At 42.5% G+C, this 21,662-nt stretch overlaps 1 protein-coding gene across 18 annotated transcripts in view; it reads left to right on the top strand.

Annotated features, from left to right (window-relative positions):
- The window catches only part of nfixb (nuclear factor I/Xb), a 202,959-nt gene that overhangs the window by 21,221 nt on the left and 160,076 nt on the right, over positions 1-21,662 (top strand). For 2 of the 18 annotated variants that reach the window (XM_074657257.1, XM_074657279.1), the window contains exon 3: positions 3,781-3,816. The exons of 7 other annotated variants lie outside the window; for them this stretch is intronic. In XM_074657257.1, coding sequence (XP_074513358.1) covers positions 3,781-3,816 — 36 coding nt within the window. Of the gene's footprint in view, positions 1-260; positions 604-3,780; positions 3,817-21,662 lie in introns of those variants that run through there. 9 more of the 18 variants (XM_074657291.1, XM_074657263.1, XM_074657265.1 and 6 more) reach the window with 9 other exon arrangements.

Below are 21,662 nucleotides of genomic sequence, written 5' to 3'. Positions count from 1 at the left end.
AGTGCAACTAACACGACTCATCCACCCTCTGATCACTAATTCCAATTCCATAACCATGGAGCGGACGGGTCATTAAACGCAACTAAAGCACATCATACCAGGTCAAAGATCAGCTGCAGTGGCGCGCGGGGTTAAACGCCCGTATAGGCTCACGCGCAGCGGGGTCAGGACAGCCATCGGATATTAATAATAATATTAATAATAATTAAAATATTTGAAAAAGTGAAAAGTTGTGCCAGCAGCAGCAACAGCAACACTTTGATGAATCTGTGCGCGGAAGTAGATTAAAATGCCGCCTTTTCGGACGATTCGTTGAGAGCGATAAAAAGAGGAGAGAGGAGAGAGGAGACAGGAGACAGGAGAGAGGAGAGAGGAGAGAGGGGAGGGAGACAAAGTTTTTTCCCCTGAAAGTTTGTGCAAGCTTTCACTTTCTAGGCGGGGTTAGTGGTGGTTTAGCGCTGCAGCAGCAGCAGCATGGAGTGAGACTAACAGGACGGCGAGCGCTAGCAATGCAGCACCACAGCGAGCTATCATCACACTTCAACACGCTCTCCAGTCCTGCTCTCTAGAGTTACCATGTACTCTCCGTACTGCCTCACACAGGTAACCGCTCCGCTCGGCTCTGCTCTTCTGTCACTGTCTGGGTGTCTTGTACCGTGGGGTCGGGGGGGGGGGAGGGACGCCGGGTGTGTGTTATAGTATTATAGCCTGTGCCTCTTCTCTCCCATGTGTTTCTATGTGTTTCTCTGTGTTTCTGTGTGTTTCTCTGTGTTGTGTCGGAGCGTCTCTCTGCTCCGCGACTCGCTGTGAAACTTCCTCCTCCACTCCGCGCCGCTCAGCCCGGCTCGGCCCGTCTCTCTCCCGTCTCTCCCGTCTCCTGAGCGCGGTTCTGCCGCGGGGGAACTTTTCCATCGCACATGGGTTCTGGAGAGAAAATGGCGCTTCTCCCGAAATGTATTTCATATAAAAAAAAAAAAGAAGGAGGGTGAGCCTGCAGGAGGAGGAAGAGGAGGAAGAGGAGGAGGGGGGTGAAAGCATGAGGAACAGACAGAATGTGGACTTGAATGTCTCTGCTCTAAAGAGTTTCTTTCCAAGTGTTCGATGGGTGTTTTTTTTGTTGGCCCGGAGAGAGGAGAGGAGAGGAGAGGAGAGGCAGGAGAGAGGAGGGCAGGGCGCACACCGCCGCCTTCAGGGGCTGCTCTCTCTCATGTGGAGCTCAGACCGGGACAGGCGACACATTGGAGCTGGTGTGCGTGTGCCTGTGTGTGACGCGCGCGTGCGTGCGTGTGTACGTGTGTGATTATAAACCGTGAAGACACTGCATCTTCTGATAGTATTTCTTCTGGATCTTTGCTGCACTAGTTTACAAGTTTGTTGCACTTGAACGCAACACGTGCGTACATAGTTAAACAGGAACTCCATTGATTTTATATTTCAGTCTTTTTCTAACCCCCCATGAGCTGTGAGTAGAAGCTGTTAACAGTTCATTTGGACAAACTTTACAAAATAAATGTCACCGTTTTTTTTCAAAATAAAATCGCTTCCTCTAACATCTTAAACACTTTTCCAAGCTGTTCATATTTAAAAAGTGCTGCCAGTTTTTTTTAGAAATGATTTCTCCAACATTACATTTAGCAGGCTATTTGTTACTTTGTTGCTGTTGATGTTGTGTAGGAACAGATGAGTGTCAGGATAAAATCCCTCCACTGATTGTTGAGTAGCTGTTTTTTGATTTTTTAGTGTGATACAATGTGGTGAAATGAGTCTCTTCAGGTGGGAGGCATCTGAAATATATGTTACATTTTGACCAATTTGAATTGCTTTTCACACTTTAACTGTTTTTATTTGCTCTGCTTAAATAGTATAAAAAAAACTTAATTTTTCTATCATTACTATCAGCCTAAAAATACCACGTCCACAGCAGAAAGAGAGAATGAACAGAGAAATAGAACGCTGCTTGCAGAACTTTTTCTTGCAGCGTTGGTGCAGCTTTATACAAAGCACAGCCGTACAACTATGTTACATTTCACAATGTAAAAATCTAACAATCCCTTTCACACTATTAATCTACATCTATTATACACTTGTCAGTAGTCGTCTAAATAAAATCCTAAATTTAAAAAACCTCAGACAAAGTCTCTCTTTTTCAACATTTTGAAGGTTTCCTTTATGAAGCCAACCGGTGGCAGCAACCTGCCCACGTTACACACAGCTGCTGGAAGCCTCAACTCTTATAAAGCAGACTTGTTTATCCCTCATTGGCTTCGTCTGACAGTGCACTGTTTGATGTGTAATTCAGTCCTGGTTTTTACAGTGCTTTTATTAAAAGAGTTGATGGGACGACTGCTACCAGAGGAAGTTCTCGGCTCCTCTCGTGCAGGCACAAGTCCTGTCTGCTTTCCATTTAGAAACATCAGGATCATAATGTTGCTGACACCAGAGAGGGAGAGGAGACTTTTACTATTATTTTCCCTTAATTCTTCATTTTATTGAGGGAACTATTATTGGCTACTTAGTGTGTTGACTCAAGACTCAAGAGGGTGAAAGTGACTTAGGCAGAAAATAGAAGCAGATTAAATGATGCTTATAGAAGAGGGTATATGTGTGTGTAAAATGGCTTACTTGTAGATTTCATATTGAAAACAGCTCTCAGCTCAGAGTTGTCCACACAGGCCTTTTCTTTTTAGAGATGATGACTTTATCTGTAATTGATAAAAAATGTCTTTCACAGCAGATCATCTCTGAACAAAAGCAGCTTTTATTCAGCTACATAAATTTCCCTCAGTTCAGACTAATTGGCAGCAGAAGCTCATACAGTGTAATGCAGTACACATGTTGCACATGATGGCAACTCGCAGGGTGTTATTGGCATATGCAGGGATATCATATTCTTGTCATTTCTTAAACATTTTGTACCTTATGTGCAGAGAAGAAACAACTTCCATCTCCGTGCAAAAACACCATCTCTCTCTCTGTCCCCACACACACACACACACACACACACACACACACACACACACTTGCAGTTCCGTCTGCAGACGGATAGGCACATTTTGTTTATTTAATTGCTGTTAATAATTAAAAATCCGAGCTTGGACCTCGGATATGGCAACAATTGTAAACAATCGAATGAATTATTAACTGATTAAAAAAAGAGCCTTGCTGCTGGGATGTGACGGACGGACGGTGCGTTATGGAAGCAAATGTGTGTGTGTGTGTGTGTGTGAGAGAGTGTTTGAGACTTCTGGTGTGTTTTTCATGTTCATTATAATTCAGAGATAAAAAATCACATCTATATTTAGGCATTTTTGAATGTAGCATATAGGTTTGTGCAGAGAGGTGGGAGCCACTTTCACTTCACTGTCTCATATTTTTTAATTTCACATTCATTTTTTTTAAATACATTCGAAACCCATAACGCATATATTACAATTTTCTGGCATCATTTTCTTTTGTAATTTTTTTAATATCCAATTTATTTGACTTTATTTGTTCCGTTTTTGTTGCTTTCTTTAACTCCAAAGTGTGCGTGCCCATGCGGCCCACAATGACGCAGCATAAATCTGCAGCCTTCAAAAGCCTTTTTTTCTTGTTTCATTGCATTTTTCAATGTGTTCGGTAGTTGTACTGTGCAGCTCGTGATGTTTTAATCTCAGACTGTTTTCACTGGTTCGACATTTTAACTGATTCCTTCCCTCTGCCCCCCCCCCCCCCTACCTCTGCCCGCCTGGACGCTGACCCCTGCTCTCCTCGCCTCTTAACACCCTCTCAACACTAAAGTATTACCCTACTCACCTTCTAAACAATGCCTTAGTGGTAAGTCCTCTTTAGTCCCTCTTTATTCCGCATTAGGTGTTTGTGTTTTGATATATTCCATCTTGACAAATGTTTTTTTGTGAGCTATATTCCTGCAGGACCGCTCACGCTGATGACGTGGAGTTGGAGTTATTATTACAGGCTCGTGCAAAAAAAAAAAAATTATTATTTTGCACACTCACTCCATGAAAAGTTGCATTTTATTTTCTGTGTGTTCTGGTTTAAACCAGTCCAATTTATTTTTGTTGCAAATAGACTCCGACCACGTTGTGTGTTTGCAAAGTAAAATATCCCATCCAGAGAAATAGATGTATTACATTAAGTTACATTGAGTTATATTTTACATGCTGTTTGAATTTACCGTAACTAAAAAAAAAAGGTTCTGCATTAATTTTAAAATACCAGCCTTTATTTTGAAATTTATTTTTTTAATTGCATCGGCGCAAAGTGCGCTTCTTTTTTCCTTCCCGTTTTTTCTCATGCAGCTGCATGTTCCAGTCTGCTTAGATGTGTGTAGGCCAATTATCGGACACTCTATTCTCGGTCTCTATTCAACATGTGTTTGTCTCTGTGTCCGTCAGAAGTCACCATCATCATTATCATCATCATCATCATCATCATCTCTCTCATGACTTATTGCGCTGCGTGTTGCGCCAAGACCATGTATGATGTTGTGACGTCAGCACCGCTCGTTAACAGTGGTTATCAGAGAGCTGTGTGTGTTTTCACTGGACATAGCAGAGCATGAGCTAGTTTCTTTTGTGTGAGAATCTGATTAAATGAGTGTAATCAATATGGGGACTTTGAAGCATTAACTTTACATTTACACGTCATTTGATGAGGAGGTTGTCCTCCTAGTCCTTTACACACATGCACCCCCCCCCCCTGTCTCTTCCCAAGGCCTGCAGAATGAGTTGGAACAGCTGTTCAGAGGATTAAAAATCGGATGGAACCGCAGTCTGAATAAACAGAAAATGTTGGATTTTTCAGAATTAAAGACACACACGTGTGCATGCACATAGACATGCATGTGCACTATAAGCGTACAGGCAAAGGTGCACCCGAAACCTTTTCATGCCAATTAGGCCTGTGAGCGGTTATCGCTGGGTTATTCCAGTGATTCTGAGTCTCACCTTTAAGGCCTTTGCACACCAAGTCTGTATTTTTTGTCCGCAATTGTCGAATGTTTAAAAATAAATAGGACCTCACGTTGAGTCAGTCACGTTTACACACCGACACCCAAACTTTAATTTAAGTTTTTTGAACAGATTTGATTTTCTGTGTTTTTGCCATCCGTCAAAAGGGAAAAAAGGGTTGTTTGACCACTCAGAGCCACCGTCCATGCAAACCTCACTTCGTCTCCCAGTGCAAAGAATTTTATGATAAAGAAATAAAAAAATACGGAGATGCAGGATTTAATGATAGATGGTGGCAGGTGGTCGCAGAACAGCTTGGAATCGGGGATGGTCACCAAACAAAGGATGGAGGAAAGATTAGACAGCAGTGATTGTGATCTAGGCAGCTAACGATAGCTTCTTGCTAATGTCATATATTCATTAGCCCCTTTGGGACTATAGCGCTATCCATCGCACCCACATAATTCATTCAGTTTTGTCTCGTGCTGAGAATTTTTGCCACGAATAGAGTAATAAAATGCATCGGATTCTTTCTGTGCGTAACTTTTTTTATCAGATGACAAATTTAAAAAACACGTACTAAAAATAGGGACTTGATGTGCAAAGACCTTTATCCTTTAACAAAATCCTTTTCAAGCCGATCGCTGTGGTTTTGCGTTAAAAGCAAAACACAAAAATCACATCGCAGGAACTTAAGAGTTGTTCTTATTGCCTGTATTGCATTTCTCAGATACTGAATGATGCTATCACTGCAGGTTTTGGTTCAAAGTTGAACCGTCTTAATTCTCTATATACAGCCTCAGTGTAACTCACTGATGCTAAACAGCAAAAAGACGTTTAGTTAGTGTTGATAAAAGTGACCCAGCAGCCAGTAAAGCACTCTGCTTTTGGACACCAGACAGAAGGAATGAACTCGTAGTACACTTGATTGACAGGTTGGGCTGATCTATTGTGCTCTCTTGTAACTGAGTTGTGTGTGCGCACGTGTAAGAAGGGAAGACGGGCAGGGAGTACGGGGTGAAATCGGAGTCCCCGATTGGCCGTTCTGCTGTTTTGTGCTGCGCAGGCAGCGCCGGATCTTTTCCCCTCATCACGGGACACCAGGAGGTCATGATGCCAGACGCTTGCCTGGGACACCGTGTTCCTTTTTACTTATTCATTCATACCACGCAGCCAGTTACAGGCCAATCCACCGCAAAACCGCCATTATTCAAAGAAGTATTTTCCACATTGAACTCTGGCTTGGCTCATTTCAGGTGGCATTTTGGTGTATTTTTGCCCTGGCCCTCGCCAGCAGCCCAAAACAAGGAGGTAGCCCTGCGAAGACATCCCAGAGCTTCAAAATTGCTAGCACGTTGTGGATTATTTGCATTCTAAGCATATAGCTAAGAGGCTTATGAAGGTTTCTGTGATTAATGCCTTTGTCAGTGATATACATTTTCTGTGTTAATTGTCAGCTGGTGACTGGGGGCCACCGTGCGTCAGCAGCACTGAATTTACAGCAATTTTTTGCAAAGAAATTCAGAGCTGTCTTTGGTGGCGAGGACAAAGACGGGATGAGCTGGGCGCATTTTGGCAGCCGGCGATATAGATTTGAATTAAGTAGCATGTAGTTTTTTATCTCGAGCTGCATGCAGAGAGAGGCAGAACCAAGTGTGTCTCATTCAATATCAGCACAGCTGTCCCAGCATCCGTGGAGAATGGATTCCTACTGCTATTGCCATGGGAGGATCCAGCCAAGAAGAATGGGAGGATATCCAGTGTGTGCGCTTGTGTTTTAAAAGGAAGGAGTGAGAGGAGAGAGTATTACGCTGGTGTGTCTGTCTGTGTGTACACGTCTGTCTCTGTGTGTGTGTGTGTGTGTGTGTGCGTGTGATTTTGCATGTGTGTGTCATGTTGTCTCCACCCGCCTCACTTTTCCTTCGCTCATGTCACCTCTGGCATGGATTAATCTTTGGCACAACCCTGGCAGTGCCCGCGGCCCCAGTGCGGTTCTGTGGTCGCCGATATGTTGTGCTGTTGCCATGGCTACTGAATACACACACACGGGTGCTAAATTACATAATTGAGCTAGAATATACAGAGGAACACAAAATACTTGGTGTACAATGTGAGAGCAGAGAAAGGGGAAAAGGCAGGGGGAGGATACACTCTTAGAAATAAAAAATACTAACTAGAATCATATAGGGTTCTTTGGCTTGTCCCCATAGGAGAACCCTTTTTGGTTCCTGGTTGAACCTTTTATAAAGGTTCCACCTTAAACCCAACACAAAGGGTTATACCCAGAACCATTTGTGAAATGTTCCACTCAGAACCACTTATGACTTTATTCCAAGGGTTTCATCTAGAACCCACTCAGGGGGTTCTACCGGGTACCTTTTTATATTCCAAGGGTTTCATCTAGAAACCACCCAGGGGGTTCTACCGGGTACCTTTTTATATTCCATGGGTTTCATCTAGAATCCACCCAGGGGGTTCTACCGGGTACCTTTTTATATTCCATGGGTTTCATCTAGAATCCACCCAGGGGGTTCTACCGGGTACCTTTTTATATTCCAAGGGTTTCATCTAGAACCCACCCAGGGGGTTCTACCGGGTACCTTTTTATATTCCAAGGGTTTCATCTAGAAACCACCCAGGGGGTTCTACCGGGTACCTTTTTATATTCCAAGGGTTTCGTATTGAACCCACTCAGGGGGTTCTACTGGGTACCTTTTTATATTCCATAGGTTTTATCGAGAACCCAGCCATGGGCTTCTACCGAGTACCCTTTTATATTCTATAGGTTTCGTCTAGAACCCAGTCAGGGGCTTCTACCGGGTACCTTTTTATATTCCATGGGTTTCATCTAGAACCCACCCAGGGTTCCTCACAAGGCTCCTAAGGTGCCTGGGCTGATGTGGTGCATCACAACACCACAACAATTATGGTTCACAATCATAGTTATTGGGCGTATAGGGGCTGGAGAGATCTTTTAAGACCCATGCTTTCAACAATCCTTGAAGAACTCTTTCTTCCAAAAAGGGTTCTTTGGATGAAAAGGGTTCTTAATGGAACCCATAGTTTTACAAAGAACCCTTGAAAAACCCTGGCTGTATCCGAAATCACTCACTAAAAAATGGCGAACTCACTAGTCTACTATATAGTGAGTCTAAATGTATAGCGAGAATTATTTTACCCTATATAGTGGTATGTATCCCACAATGCACCGTGAAAAGTAGTGTACAACCCGATGGTCACTAACCTGGCACTATATAATATCATGTATTGCACTGAGGAAGACGAGAGTAGCGCAGTTGAGACAAATTCATGAGTTGTGGCGTGAAAATAATCTGTTTAATGTGAGCAGAGCAGCATCACAACACAAACAGCCACAAAATACTTTGTATTTATTAATTTGGGAAAATACACTTATTGCCCCCACATTGTCGATGGCAGGGCATACGGCTTTAATCCTTTTGTTCTTACCTTTCACAATAAAAGCCCTAGACATATACTGTATATGCTGCATCACTGCTTACCAGGGGAACTTAAATTCACTCAGAGCATTTCCCTATAAGAGGCAACTCAACAAAATTGCTTACAGTATGTATTTATTACAGAAATGTACAGGTATGTCAGTATTTATAATGATGTTGATCTGGCACATTTTAATTGTGCAACAGCAATGACGTAATTAACGGAGCAGAGAAAATTACTTGAGTAGTGTCTGAAAGTGTTTTTTTTCATTTTACAGATGAGCTCACTATATAGTCCTATTTATCTATATATATATATATATATATATATATATATATATATATATATATATATATATATATATATATATATATATAGTCCTCTATATAGAAGGCCCTAGATAGTGAGTGGGGGAGTAGTGGATGAGTGAGTGATTTCAGACACTGCCCTTTTCTTCTCAAAAAAGGTTCTTCAAAAGCAAATGGTTCTGGGTAGAACCTCAGCCCTTCAGGAAGAACCCTTTGGGAACTGTTATTTCTAAGAGTTTAGAGTGTATGAATTTTGAAACCACCAAGACAAAGTGGGCCTTTACCAGAACGGACCATGAGCAGAAAACATAAATTTATGTGGGGAATATTTGAGAGCTTTGTCATAGCTGAGCTTTAGACATCAGTACAGCGTGTTCTTTTCCTCGGATTCTCCAGTCCGAACTCTAAATAACAGTGCAGCCATTATGTGGGTATTTGGGACGTTGTGACAACCAATCTGACAGGGCAATTGAGGGTAAGGTGTTTGTGGTGGCAATCAAGTGGTGTTTGTGTGTGTGAAAGAAAGAGAGAGAGAGAGAGAGAGAGAGAGAGAGAGAGAGAGAAATCGACAGTGTTTGTATGCGAGAGGGTGTGGCACCTTGGATTTCTTTACCCTCCTCCTCCTCCTCCTCCTCCTCCTCCTCCTCCTCCTCCTCCTCCTCCTCCTCCTCCTCCTCCTCCTGGGCTTCACTTTGTTTTCACTAGATCTTATATCTGTGAGAGTATCAGCGTTATGTCACATTTCAGCCGCCATATTTCTGTCACGCTTGGCTTACACTGGAGTGGGCTTTAAAGGCCAAACCTTTGAACTGCAAAGCGGCGTATCATTTAGGATTGACGAGTCTGTTGTAGTCATTTAAATACGCCCTCCAGAATTGTCAGACTTATAAAAAAATACTCTGCTTTGAATAATAATTTGTGCCTGATATGGTGTTCCATAAAAAAAGTTAATAAACTTGTTCATTTAAAAAAAAAAAAAAAAAATGTAATTCAGTTTTTATTGAGTTATACCAAGGTCCATACAAACTATGTGGTCATTCTCATTTAGGGCTTAACTGCCTTATCCATCCTAGTCTTCTGTACAACACAGTTGTAGAAGAAGGTAATAATACTGAATGAACATAGATAATACAGAAGCAAATAAGGACAAATAAAGTAAATGAAAACAGGTATGAAATAGGGCTGTCAATTTATTAAAATATTTAACCGCGATTTTTTTTTATCTGTTCAAAATGTACCTTAAAGGGAGATTTGTCAGGTATTTAATACTCTTATCAACATGGGAGTGGTCAAATATGCTGCTTTATGCAAACATCTGTATATATTTGTTATTTTAAATCAATTAACAACACAAAACAATGACAGATATTGTCCAGAAACCCTCACAGGTACTGCAATTAGCATAAAACAATATGCTCAAATCATAACATGGCAAACTGCAGCCCAACAGGCAACAACAGCTGTCAGTGTGTCAGAGTGTGCTGACTTGACTATGACTTGCCCCAAACTGCATGTGATTATCATAAAGTGGGCATGTCTGTAAAGGGGAGACTTGTGGGTACCCATAGAACCCATTTACATTCACTGATCTGGAGGTCAGAGGTCAAGGGACCCCTTTGAAAATGGACATGCCAGTTTTTCCTCACCAAAATTTAGCGTGGAGCGTTATTTTGACTGCTTTGTGACAAGCTAGCATGATCTCTACAACCTGAAAATCACAAGTTGCGTTAATGCGTTAAAGAAATTAGTGGCGTTAAAACGAATCTGCGCTAGCGTGTTATTATCACGTTAACGTTGACAGCCTAGTATAAAAATAAAAAATTAAATACAAACCTGAAGTCCAAACTTCAGAAATAGAACCAGAATGTTGGGGTGTGCCGTCATGATAGAACAAAATAAATAAGAATAAGATAAAGACAGCAATTCACCTTAAACAAATGATGGCAACACAGGTGTAATGTACACAATCCAACTTTCATCTTTTCAAAAACTTGTGCATTCTAAGAGAAAAAGTAATTTGTTCCATCCTGAAGATATCATGAATAAGGTCAATCCAGTTGTCCACTGTAGGTATATCTTTTAGCTATGTTCTAGTAGTAATCCTACCAGCTGCGCTTAGAATCCCAAATAGATATCCAACATGATTTTTAAAATTCTTATGATTACACCTACTCCCTCTCCCCCAAGTTGCATATTAATATTGAAGCACGATTGGTTCCCAGATTGGCACTAGACTAGTGCATTAAAGCGTCAGTAGGAAGAATATTTTCGGTATCATTGGGCAAAAAATTACATAATAACCTTTCAGCATATTGTAATTCAAGACTTCTGCTCCTCCTCATGGCTCTGTTTTCAGGCTTTTGAACATCTAGCCCGTGACGGGAGACTTTGACCAATCACAGGTCATTTCAGAGAGAGAGCATTCCTATTGGCTGTTCATTCAGCCGAGGCAGCTGTCAATCACTCGCGAACTCTGATCGAACGGTCAAACTAGGCAGCGCTGATCAAATATGAATCAATAATCTGTTACGTTAATGCCAATTTCTCTCCTCAGATGTTTTCAGAATCATCTTGTAGTGTACGGTTTAGCTGTAAAATGAGGACGTTTTCTCCGGCTGGTGGGCGGTGCTTGGTATTTCCTCAACTGATCTCAACACGGCTGCCGGGTCACAAACTTTCTCATTTTACAGCTAAACAGTACACTACCAGATGATTCTGAGAACATTTGGGGACAGAAATAGGTATAACAGTAACAGAATATTGATTCATATTTGATCAGTGCTGCCTAGTTTGACTGTGATCAGAGTTTGTGAGTGATTGACAGCTGCTCAGAGATGGCAAGGCTCCAGCTCGGCTCTGATTGATTGTTTTCCTCCGGTGTGTGAAATCTTGCAGATGCCGTTAGGAGCACCGGAGGACACAGAGGCACATGATTTTTTTTCAGATTACCTGTCTCATGCACTACTGTCTGGATATAGCGAGCGTTTTATAAAAATAACTTTTTTTTTAATCATATTTGCTCCGACCTGCCTACTCCAGCTTTAAACTGAGATTTGCAGTGAAAACAGGCCCCATGCATCATTCTGCACAGTGACGCTCCACATCTACTGTAGGAGAAGTGACACTAAGCAAAAGACATTGTTGAATGGAGTGGCACTAGTGTGAGGCCGGTAGCGAAAAACTGTCACTGCTATGAGGGATTTCAGTCAATAAAGTCATGTTGCGGATTGTAAAATGAATAATTGTGGTATATTCCGCAGTGTTTAGTTAGTTTTGTTCCCTGTCTAGTGCTGCAGAAGACAGACTGAGAAATGTCTCTGAGTGTGCTTTGTTCTTGCATTGAATAGATTTGAACTAATGCCAGTATCAACACACGGAGCGAACGCTGACAGTAACTCATTCTCTGCACTTTCTTTTTAATCAACAAGTAACGTGTCCGTAGGAGACGGGCTGTATGATATTGAATTTCCAAGATCTGTTGTGTTCCACGAAGAGGAACATTAAGGGCTCACACTTGTGACGCGGTGCGTGCAGAGCCATTGTATCAGTCTGTCACAGGTCAACAGGAATAGATAGAGAGTTGTTGTTGCGGATCATTGACGGCCCCACTCAAGGTCACTTCGGTGTGGGCAATCTGGGCATGTTGTTTGGCCTGTCCTGCCTGTCTGTCTGACCTACATCTCACTGCACTGGCTAAATATATACAGTAGACCCCTCGTTACAAAGCTCACATTAATCTGGATGAAACCTGAGCACCGGTTCTCTCTCTCTGTGTTTGACTACAGCCTCCTCTTCACAAACTTCCCCAGGCTGACTTTTCATCTCAGTCAGTCTTTCAAACATGCACTCACTATCCAGCAAAAAAGAAGAAGAAAGAAAGGCAGAGGCAGGCATTCACACAAACATGGCACACGCATACACATTATCATCTTGTGAATAAGACAGGAGCTGTAGCCACAACAGGTCTACCCATTCACAAACTAATCCTCTGTACATTCCGAGTATACAGTGTGTCTGTTTGATATGCAAGCCGAACTATTTATATCATTTTGTTTGCCTCATGCAGAACACACCTGCACATATTTAATCACACGAGTCACAGGTGTGCATTCTTTCAGGTAGAAATATCACACCCGGTAGCTACGACTGTGTTACAGCAAGAGAGTGTGTGTGTGTGTGTGTGTGTGTGTGATATAGGACAGCGGTTCTGGTTCGCCTACGGCACTGTCCGATGAACTCAAGTGAATACCAGTAGTAGGGATGCACCGATACCACTTTTTTCAGACCGAGTACAAGTACAAGTACTTACAGTCGGGTACTCGCCGATACGAGTACCGATACGAGTACTTCTCTGTGCCAAAAGACCCTCGCTAACAGCCAGCTGGAGGGTGTGAGCGACACACGGCAGGCTGGAGAGTCCTTGTCCTGGGAGGTCGGCTTGGAAAGGCTCGGGGCGAAGGTGGCTCGCGGCCGCAGCTTTACAGCGCCCCGCGCCCCGCAGCTTTACAGCGCCCCGCGCCCCGCGCCGAGCGCCCCGCGCCCGGACCTCGCCGCACCGTGGACAAAGCGCTCGCTCCGTCTCCCTGCCGGGGACGGCCCCCTGCTCCCGGGGCGGGCTGTTCTTAGTGCGTCCCAACCGCGTCGTGCCGCCAGATCGGGCCACGTAAAAGGCGCCAGGGGTCTGCGGAGATGTCGGCTACCCACCCGACCCGTCTTGAAACACGGACCAAGGAGTCTAACGCACGTGCGAGTCAGAGGGTGAAGTTTAAGAAGACACGCAAAGAGAAGTACGCTAGCCCACATAAAGTTCTATAAAAGCTTCATCCTCGACTCTTCTTCAACAAAACCTGCGAGTAAAGAGTTTGGTATCACAAAATGATCCGTTCCATCTAGCTAACTGTTTCAACTGTTTATTCACTACTTTTAGCTAACTGCTGTATTTCTATCATTTTGGCTGAGCCGATACTAGAAGGTGGATTTAAACACTGCAAACTCACTGATTGGTCAGAGAGAATCGTCACTAGCGCGACACGAGACATCCTGCACAATCTCGCCATTTTTAAATTGCAATTGTTTTTTTATTCACTCTACCAGGATTTTTTTTTCTTTTTAAATGGCAAGTGAGTGGTCAGTCGACATAGTGCAGACGTTCCTCTGTTTGGTTGCCAATGAAAGGATTCAGCGAGAAGATGATGTCATGGTAGTTTCACGTGGCGTCGCTATGACGGTCAGCTAAGAGTTCTGCCTTCATTGACGGAGTAGCTATTATCTGCAGCGGTAAACAAAATTGAAAGGAGCACCTGGTACCAAAAGTGAATGGAGTATAGAGTTGAGTTGAGCCAAACCATGCTGTGGAAATTAGCCCTTAGTGTTCAGTTGTTACAGTATACTGAGTGACAGCTGACTCAGTAGGTAGATTTCTACTTTTTTTATTTTTTATTGAAATAGCAATTTGTAATTTTTAAAATCAGTTGAGGTGCTCTCCATCCCTCCATCCATCACTTTATCACCAGGCAATAACAAACATCTGTGCACACCTGGTGAAGCCCGGAGAGCCAATTACAATCATTTGGACACAAAGGACAAAGACTTCATCAGGCCGCAGTTAATTGGGAAACGGCGGTGGTGTCGGGGATTGTACCCTCTCGTCAAGGGATGACATCATGCGGTGACGCCACTCGATGATGTCACAGCATTCATCATCTTTTCACCGCTTCTATGGCTTTCCTTTAAATGGAGGAGGGATAAAGAGGCATTGATTGGCTCGTTGATTGTACCTCAAGGCTTTCTTTCATCACCACGCTGCATTACCTCATGCTGTAGCAGAGGCAAAATAGCTCCAAGTAGGATATGCCGATCCGTGAAAACAGCAACAATGCAGGACTATAATCCACATCGGCTATTTAGCAGATCAGATTATGAGCCCGGCAATGATTATATACACGACTTCAACTTAGCGTCAATGTTTGAGATCTGCTTTTATACTCTTTCTCCGGGAACAAGGCTTAAAGGTTGTGATTGGGCTTAATAGGCATTTATTGGGTTAATGTTGGAGGGAAAGTCTTTTCCTGTCTTGGGGGTGGGTGGAGGAACGTTGACGCTCGGAGGCTTATGAACCTGCAAGTCAAACAGTAATGAAAACAGTTGTGACCTGATTTCAAGAGCTGGGGAAGAGGACATGGAGACGGAGGGTTTTTAGTTACAGACAACACATCACAGACAACAATATGAGAGGACGACAGAGCTGCATGCTTTCCTTCTTTTTTTCTTTTCCTTGCTTGCTTTCTCACTTGCTTGTGTTCCCTTTCACTTCTTCCTGTTACCTTCCCTCTCCGTGTCTGTCTGTGTATCTAATGCGGCCACCCCGTCCTGCGAGGAATAGCTGTCACCCCGGGGGAACAAAGGGCTCGAGCTCGCTCTCCGGAGCAGGAAGTTGGCACGGGGCCAAGGGTGGAAAATCTATACTTGGTTGCATAACATAACATATCTTTACCTCAGATGAACTCTGAGGAGGCCTGGCAGCTGTGAGCAAACAGAGCTGGAGGGCGGGAGTTTGTGTGTTATTAACTGACTCTGTGTCTGTGTGTGTGTCGGGTATGAGTGCGCGCTCTATGCTTCTGGTGACTTGTGTTTGCTGGCTGGCTAGTGCTGCCGGCCTTAGGCTGTTCGAGAACCCCTCGACAGTTGAGCAGAGTACAGTAGAGTCAAATAGACCCTTGTTGAGAGAAAAAAAAAAAAAAAGGCGAGGATCAGAGTAGTAGAGTAAAGGAGGCCGAGGCCAAGCAGAGCTCAGGGTTAGACTCAAACACAACTCTGTGGCTTCTCCCTCTGGCCCAGCCAGCCCGTAACTACTATCCCAACTACAGCTGCGCCGTGCTCTGTGATATAAACTTTCTGCTCTGTTTAGGCTCAGAGAAATAGCTGCAGGATTAGTGTGCGTTACATGGAAAGTTGTATATTTGACTGGAAAATTCAGCGCAGGCATGTCACTGCTAGAATGTCACTGCTAGAATATAAAACACAGATGGGCCCGATTTGATTCCGTGAGCTCTCGGAGCGGGACGATCTCCGCTCCTCTTCATGACAGTTTATAAATTCACATCCACGCTGCACTCCTGTTATTAAGACGTCTAGCTTGGTCCCTGAATAAAAATTCTTCTAGGAGCCCTCTGTTGTGATGTGATCGCCTGCAACCGTGATGGAGAAACCGTGTGTGCCGCTCCTCTTTTGTGGCTGCGCTTTCTTTTTTTCTCTCTCTCTCGAGCAAGCGGACCCTAAAGCAGTCGGCTCTCTGACGTGTCGAGCGGCTGTCAGTCTCTTCAGCGCGCACCGACGTCTTGAGAAAAAGCCCCGTGAAACTCAAACTGGTCTCATTATGGTCATCATCTGGAATAGAGCGCAATCATCTCCGCCACCTGTGGCAAGTTGCGGTGGAGGGAAAGACTCTTGTAGGCCTTATGGGCCTGTCTGTTATAGAGTCGCATACCAATTCACACACTATTCATTTTGTTATTTTTTTTTTATCCCTCTGCCTTGTTTTTCCTCTCCGTCTGCACACCTGAATAAAAGTATTTCCCAGCTAGAGTTAGGACTCATATGGGGCCCACAAATTGACTGTATATTGCAGCCAGGCTGCAGAGAGTTATGATGGATAGGGATGGTGTGGGCGGGTATGCAGAGGTGCATATTATGGTGCCGTTTTTTTTTTTTTAATACTTGGAGGAGCTGAAGGCCTCGACAATGGTGTAGAGGAGTGAAACAACCGCAGAATATTTTTCACTTCAGAAGGACTAAACAACACAGTCTCACGGCATTTGTATTCACAGACACATATTTCCCTTTTTCGAGACGCTCAGCACGACTTTCAATGACCTATTTTTAGTGTGTTTTCCTACAAATGTCCAGCAACATGTGACACCTACGTGTCAATTTCCGCTCCAGTCTTTTTAAAATAAAACTACTCAGTTAGGTTTAAGGAAAAGATTGACTTGGTTAGGCTTAGGAAAAGATTGGCTTGGTTAGGCTTAGGCAACAAAACTACTTTAGTGTGAGTTCAAATAACACTCGAAGTTGCGTAACTTAAGTCAAATCGACTTCGTTAGGTTTAGGAAAAGATCGCGGTTTGGGTTAAAATAACTCTGTCAGAAGTGCTGGAACTTAAGTATGAAAGTTCCATGAGAAATAAAACAACTTTGACTTGTGTTTTCACACGGGACATGAACACTGGCCTCCTGGGCAAAAGTCCTGCATTTTTTGACCCACCCATCCACCCCGGCCTCCTCCATATGCTGCTCTATATTCTTCCCGGTTCACAATTACGTGGATTACATACAAATGGATTTTGTGCTGACCATCACGGAAAAAAAATTCAAAATTTGTGTCTATGTACACAAATCAATACATACAATTTAGTGAGTATTTGATGAACTGCTGTGTGACTGGGCTGGACAGAAAGATTATAGAAAGAAATACAGCGAACAGAGGAAAAGAGGGGAGCAGGAAAGGAACCAGGCGGGAATGAAAGAGGCCATAGTCGGTGTATTGTAAATACAGTAGACTGGGGAGCACTCCATGCCCTTTTATTTTTTCTTGCAGCATGATTTGTTTGATTTACTCTCTATCAATCAGCGGAGGATGTGTTTAAACGAACTCGAAGTATATTTGAGAAAGCCTCTTTACAGCCGAGGCTGTTTGTATTCTCCTTTTACTTTCCTTGGAAGCAGACCGTGATTAAAACAGACGATATAGGCGTATTGTGTTTCCTAGGGGATTGGAAGGAATGCAAAATGCATCATAACCATATTATACTAGTTAGGAGCGGTGTGCGTTGCCAAGCCTCTGGATACAGGAGGGAGTGTAGACGCAGTTGCACTAAAGAGTCCCGCAAAGAGCCAGAATCCCACAACTGCAACAACACAAGAGGACATCTGACACTGTTGGACTATATTTGACTTTTCATAGGATACACAGTACCGAAGCCTTCGCTGCATTAGAAAGACAACTTTTTCTCAGTCTGTGAAAAAGTGAACGGAGGAAACCCGTCTGTCTGTGTGTGTGGATGTGTGTCAGAGCGCCGCAGAATCCGTTTGGCATTTTTGTTGTGAGGGAAGCATGTTGCTGGTGGGACTTTGGCCTGCACAATCCCTCCTCTGTTAAAACAATGCGGCAGTTGTCCTCCCTAACCTAATTACTCCCTCCCGGGGGAGAAAGGCAACAGCACCAAATCCCATAGTTAGGAGCTCTGATCTGGGCCCTGCTGTAAGAAAAGGCCTCATTCATTTCCCTCCCTCCTTCCACCACACATGAATGAGACACACATACACACTTTCTATTTTCCTCTGCGATTGGGTTTGACCTGATAGAAGCTAATTACGCTCTAATACATCCTGATATTTCTCTTCTTAGCATTTTATTATTGCCGTTAATTTATTGATGCCGAGGACGTAATTGCATCTAAAGGCTAAGTAATGTAATGGTGACGTTCTACCATGAGTTCAGTTTTAGAAACAGTCTCCTGATGCATGTGTACACTAAAGAAAAAGCTGTAGTACCGACGCAATACTGGGATGACTTTACCCAGTACCAATGGGTAGTTCTACGGAAGATTATTAGGGCCAGGCATGTCAATGTTGAGAATAAAGTTAAAATATGGTACCATTTCGAGAATAAAGACGAAATGTTGAGGATAAATGTCCAACTTTTGCGAATAAATCAAACTAGCATTAGCACTATGCTGAAATTTTGACTATTCTCAACATTTCAACTTTATTCTTGAAATGCAAAATAACATTTTGCTTCTTATGCCTGGCCCTGATATTCTTCCATATATTTTTACACCGTGTTAGCGTTGTTTTTTTAATATTACTCTTGGGTTATTTACCCAAACTAAAATATTTATTTTGACTCAGCATTCGACACAGGGCTGGGAAGGTTACCTTAAAAATTGTATTCCAAAAAAAATTACTTTTTACTAATACAATGTAGTGAGTAACTTAATCCAAGTATCATAATATTAAAGTAATGTAACTTGATTACTTTCCGTTACGTTCAATACCAAATATCCAAATAAAGACAAAATAAAATAAAAATACTGAAATTTTGCCATTATTTTGTACGTAAAGCAGAAAAGAGGAACAAACATCACAGTAAGTGCAAGTTGTGCCTTCCAGCTGTGAAAATGCTGTCATCATCCAAGGACTGAAATCATTTGGCACATTAGTGTAACCGGATTTGACTTTGGATCAGCGGCAGTACCCATATAAATTAAATTAAATTAACCTACATGCTAATTTCTGCATTCTGTTTGTTCTGTATTATGTTTGCTGGACCAGATATTCGAAGCAGTTTGCTCATTTCCTGTCAACTGTCTTTTTATGCCTCTCGGCTAAATAGATATAATCCTGATAAACTGGAAAGTTCAAATCATCCTGCTTTGTGATAATTTACACTGAACTGTGATGTTGTCCCCCCTTTCTGCTTTAAATACAAAATAATGGCAAAATGTAATTAACGTTAGAGCCATCGTGTGAGATTTTGTGTTGTGAGGTGTTGTAATGTGTGCACGTGTGCATGTTGGTATATTGTTTTTTTATTTAAAAACACATTTTAAAATTGTAACCTCGCTAATAATCCCCATTTTACTAAATATATCTGTAATATGATTACGTCTTTTTTCTGTAACTGTAAAGGAATTGCCCTGTTTTTGTATCCTAACCGTTCCATGTTTTCCGTTACTCCACAAGTTCAAGTTTTACCTTCAAATTGTCACAAATGTATCGTTAGTTGTAAGAAGTATTGTGCATATGACATCCAAAATTATAAAGGATAAACATATTGTTAGGTATCAGTAACAAATGTTGACATGTAAGTTTAAAAAGAGCGATGGTAGGGCGCTGTTGTAGCTCGCCTGGTAGAGCGGGCTCCCCCTTGTACCGGGGCTGAGTCCTCACCGCAGAGGCCCAGGGTTCCAATCCGACCTGTGGCCCTTTGCTGCATGTCATCCCCTCTCCCTCCCCCTTTCACAACTATCACTGTCACTGTCACTATCAATAAAGGCATAAGAGCTCAACAAAAAAAAGAGCGCTGGTAGAGTATAACAGTTAGTAACTATAAAGAACCCAAGCGTAGCCTCATGTTAATAGGTGTTATTTTACCGATGAGTACTAAGTAGGGATGTTAGAAAATATAGAGTATCACAATGTTATGTTTTGTGATACTGTATTGATTCTCAAAAACACTATCGATTTTGAATTAATAGTTTACATGCAAAGATGAACTCAGTCAATACTTTATTTCATTTGCAAAGATATGTGGCCTCTCACAGTAGTGCTATGATGAAGATGAAGGATGTTACAGAGACTCTGATAAATGTCAATGCAGATCCCACCGTTATGATTGCATAAAAAAAAGTACACTTGTTTTACTCAGATTTTATGCATATGGTGGTGTGTTCTTTATATTATAAAGTTTTTCTCAACTTAGTTTTTAAAAATTGCAATATATATTGTTGTAACTCCTGTATCATGATATGTATTGTATTGACAGATTCTTGCCAACACACAGCCCTAGTCCTAAGTCAAATTCATTTATATTAATAAATTGGGTTGATTTGAACCCAGTGTTAGTGATATTTTTATATTACTGTTGAGTTATTTACCCAAATTAAAATCAGATTAGAATGTATAACACTAACAGCGGGTCAAAACAACAGTTGGTGCTATATTGACCCACAATGGGTCATTTTTTAACCCAACGGTTTATTTATGAGTTAAAACTAACAAGACAACCGAAATACAACTTGCTTGCGTGCTTTGCACTTCATCTTATTAACTAATTATATGTAAAAATCGATATGTTTGAAACACACAGTCTTATTTCTATATATGACGCGTTCATCAGTGTGATCAGAAGTATTTGTAAACTAAAAAACTAGACGTCTGTGTGGATGATGTTTTTTAGCTTTTTAGCTTTGCACCTATATCCTTTGTTTGGCCTCCCTCGCCCTCCGTAACCTCTCGTCTTTCATTGCTGCCCTCCGTCACTTACTGGCACCGCGTCGGGGTTTTGAACACTTTATTACTGTAACTTCAGACAAGGAAGTCTGCATAGGAAGAGGGGAAAGGGATGTGCGTGTGTGTGTGTGTGTGTGTGTGTGTGTGTGTGTTATGTGTGTGTGTTATGTGTGAGTGTGTAGTGGCATTCACCGAAAAGAGGAAAGGGTGTTAAAGTCTTAATTCTCCGTCTACCAACCTGTTTGGTTCTGTTTATTTGTCTATGCCCTCTCCGGAAGATTAGAGCAGCCATTGTGTGGAGGCTTGGGAAATAAAGCTTGTAGTTTATATTTGGAGATTGTTGCGGTGTGGCGTTGTTGGTCTAGACTGTTATGGGTTTAGACGTCTTTGTTTGTTTATCTGGAAAAAGAAAATTCCATTTGTTGCCACGGAGATCGAGATGTCCTCAGCGAGGGGGAGACCTGTTCACGTCTCAGATTACTATACTTTTCATTTTCTATATGACATTTTCAAATGCTTCTAGATGACTTTGTGGCCAGTTTTGTTCCACACTCGGAAGAATAAGTGTAACAGACCACATGTCCTGGTATACTGGGGGCATATAAGGAGACAGTGGTGTTTGTGTATATGTGTGTGTGTATGTGTGTCTGGTCGTGCAGTGTTTGTCTTAGGCCGAGCTCCTTTCCTGTGGTGTGTGTGTGTGGGCTTGAACGCGTCCAGCTTGTGTGGACCCTGCGCCCTGTTTGTGCGGCTCGACGCTCGCCCCACGGCAGAAGCGGAAGCTCTGCTTTAACAGCATTAGCAGGGCTCTTCCTTCAGCCCCCCCGGCCCACTCTGTTAACCCTATCACTGTCCTCCTTGCGCTCTCCTTTTATACTCCCGTTCATTAGCCTCCACACTTCTTTTTACATTTAACTCTTCTGTCCCAAATT

This window comes from Sebastes fasciatus, chromosome 13, assembly GCF_043250625.1.
Source record: "Sebastes fasciatus isolate fSebFas1 chromosome 13, fSebFas1.pri, whole genome shotgun sequence".
NCBI classification, from domain to species: Eukaryota; Metazoa; Chordata; class Actinopteri; order Perciformes; family Sebastidae; genus Sebastes; species Sebastes fasciatus.
This window is presented reverse-complemented; position numbering and strand designations above follow the sequence as displayed.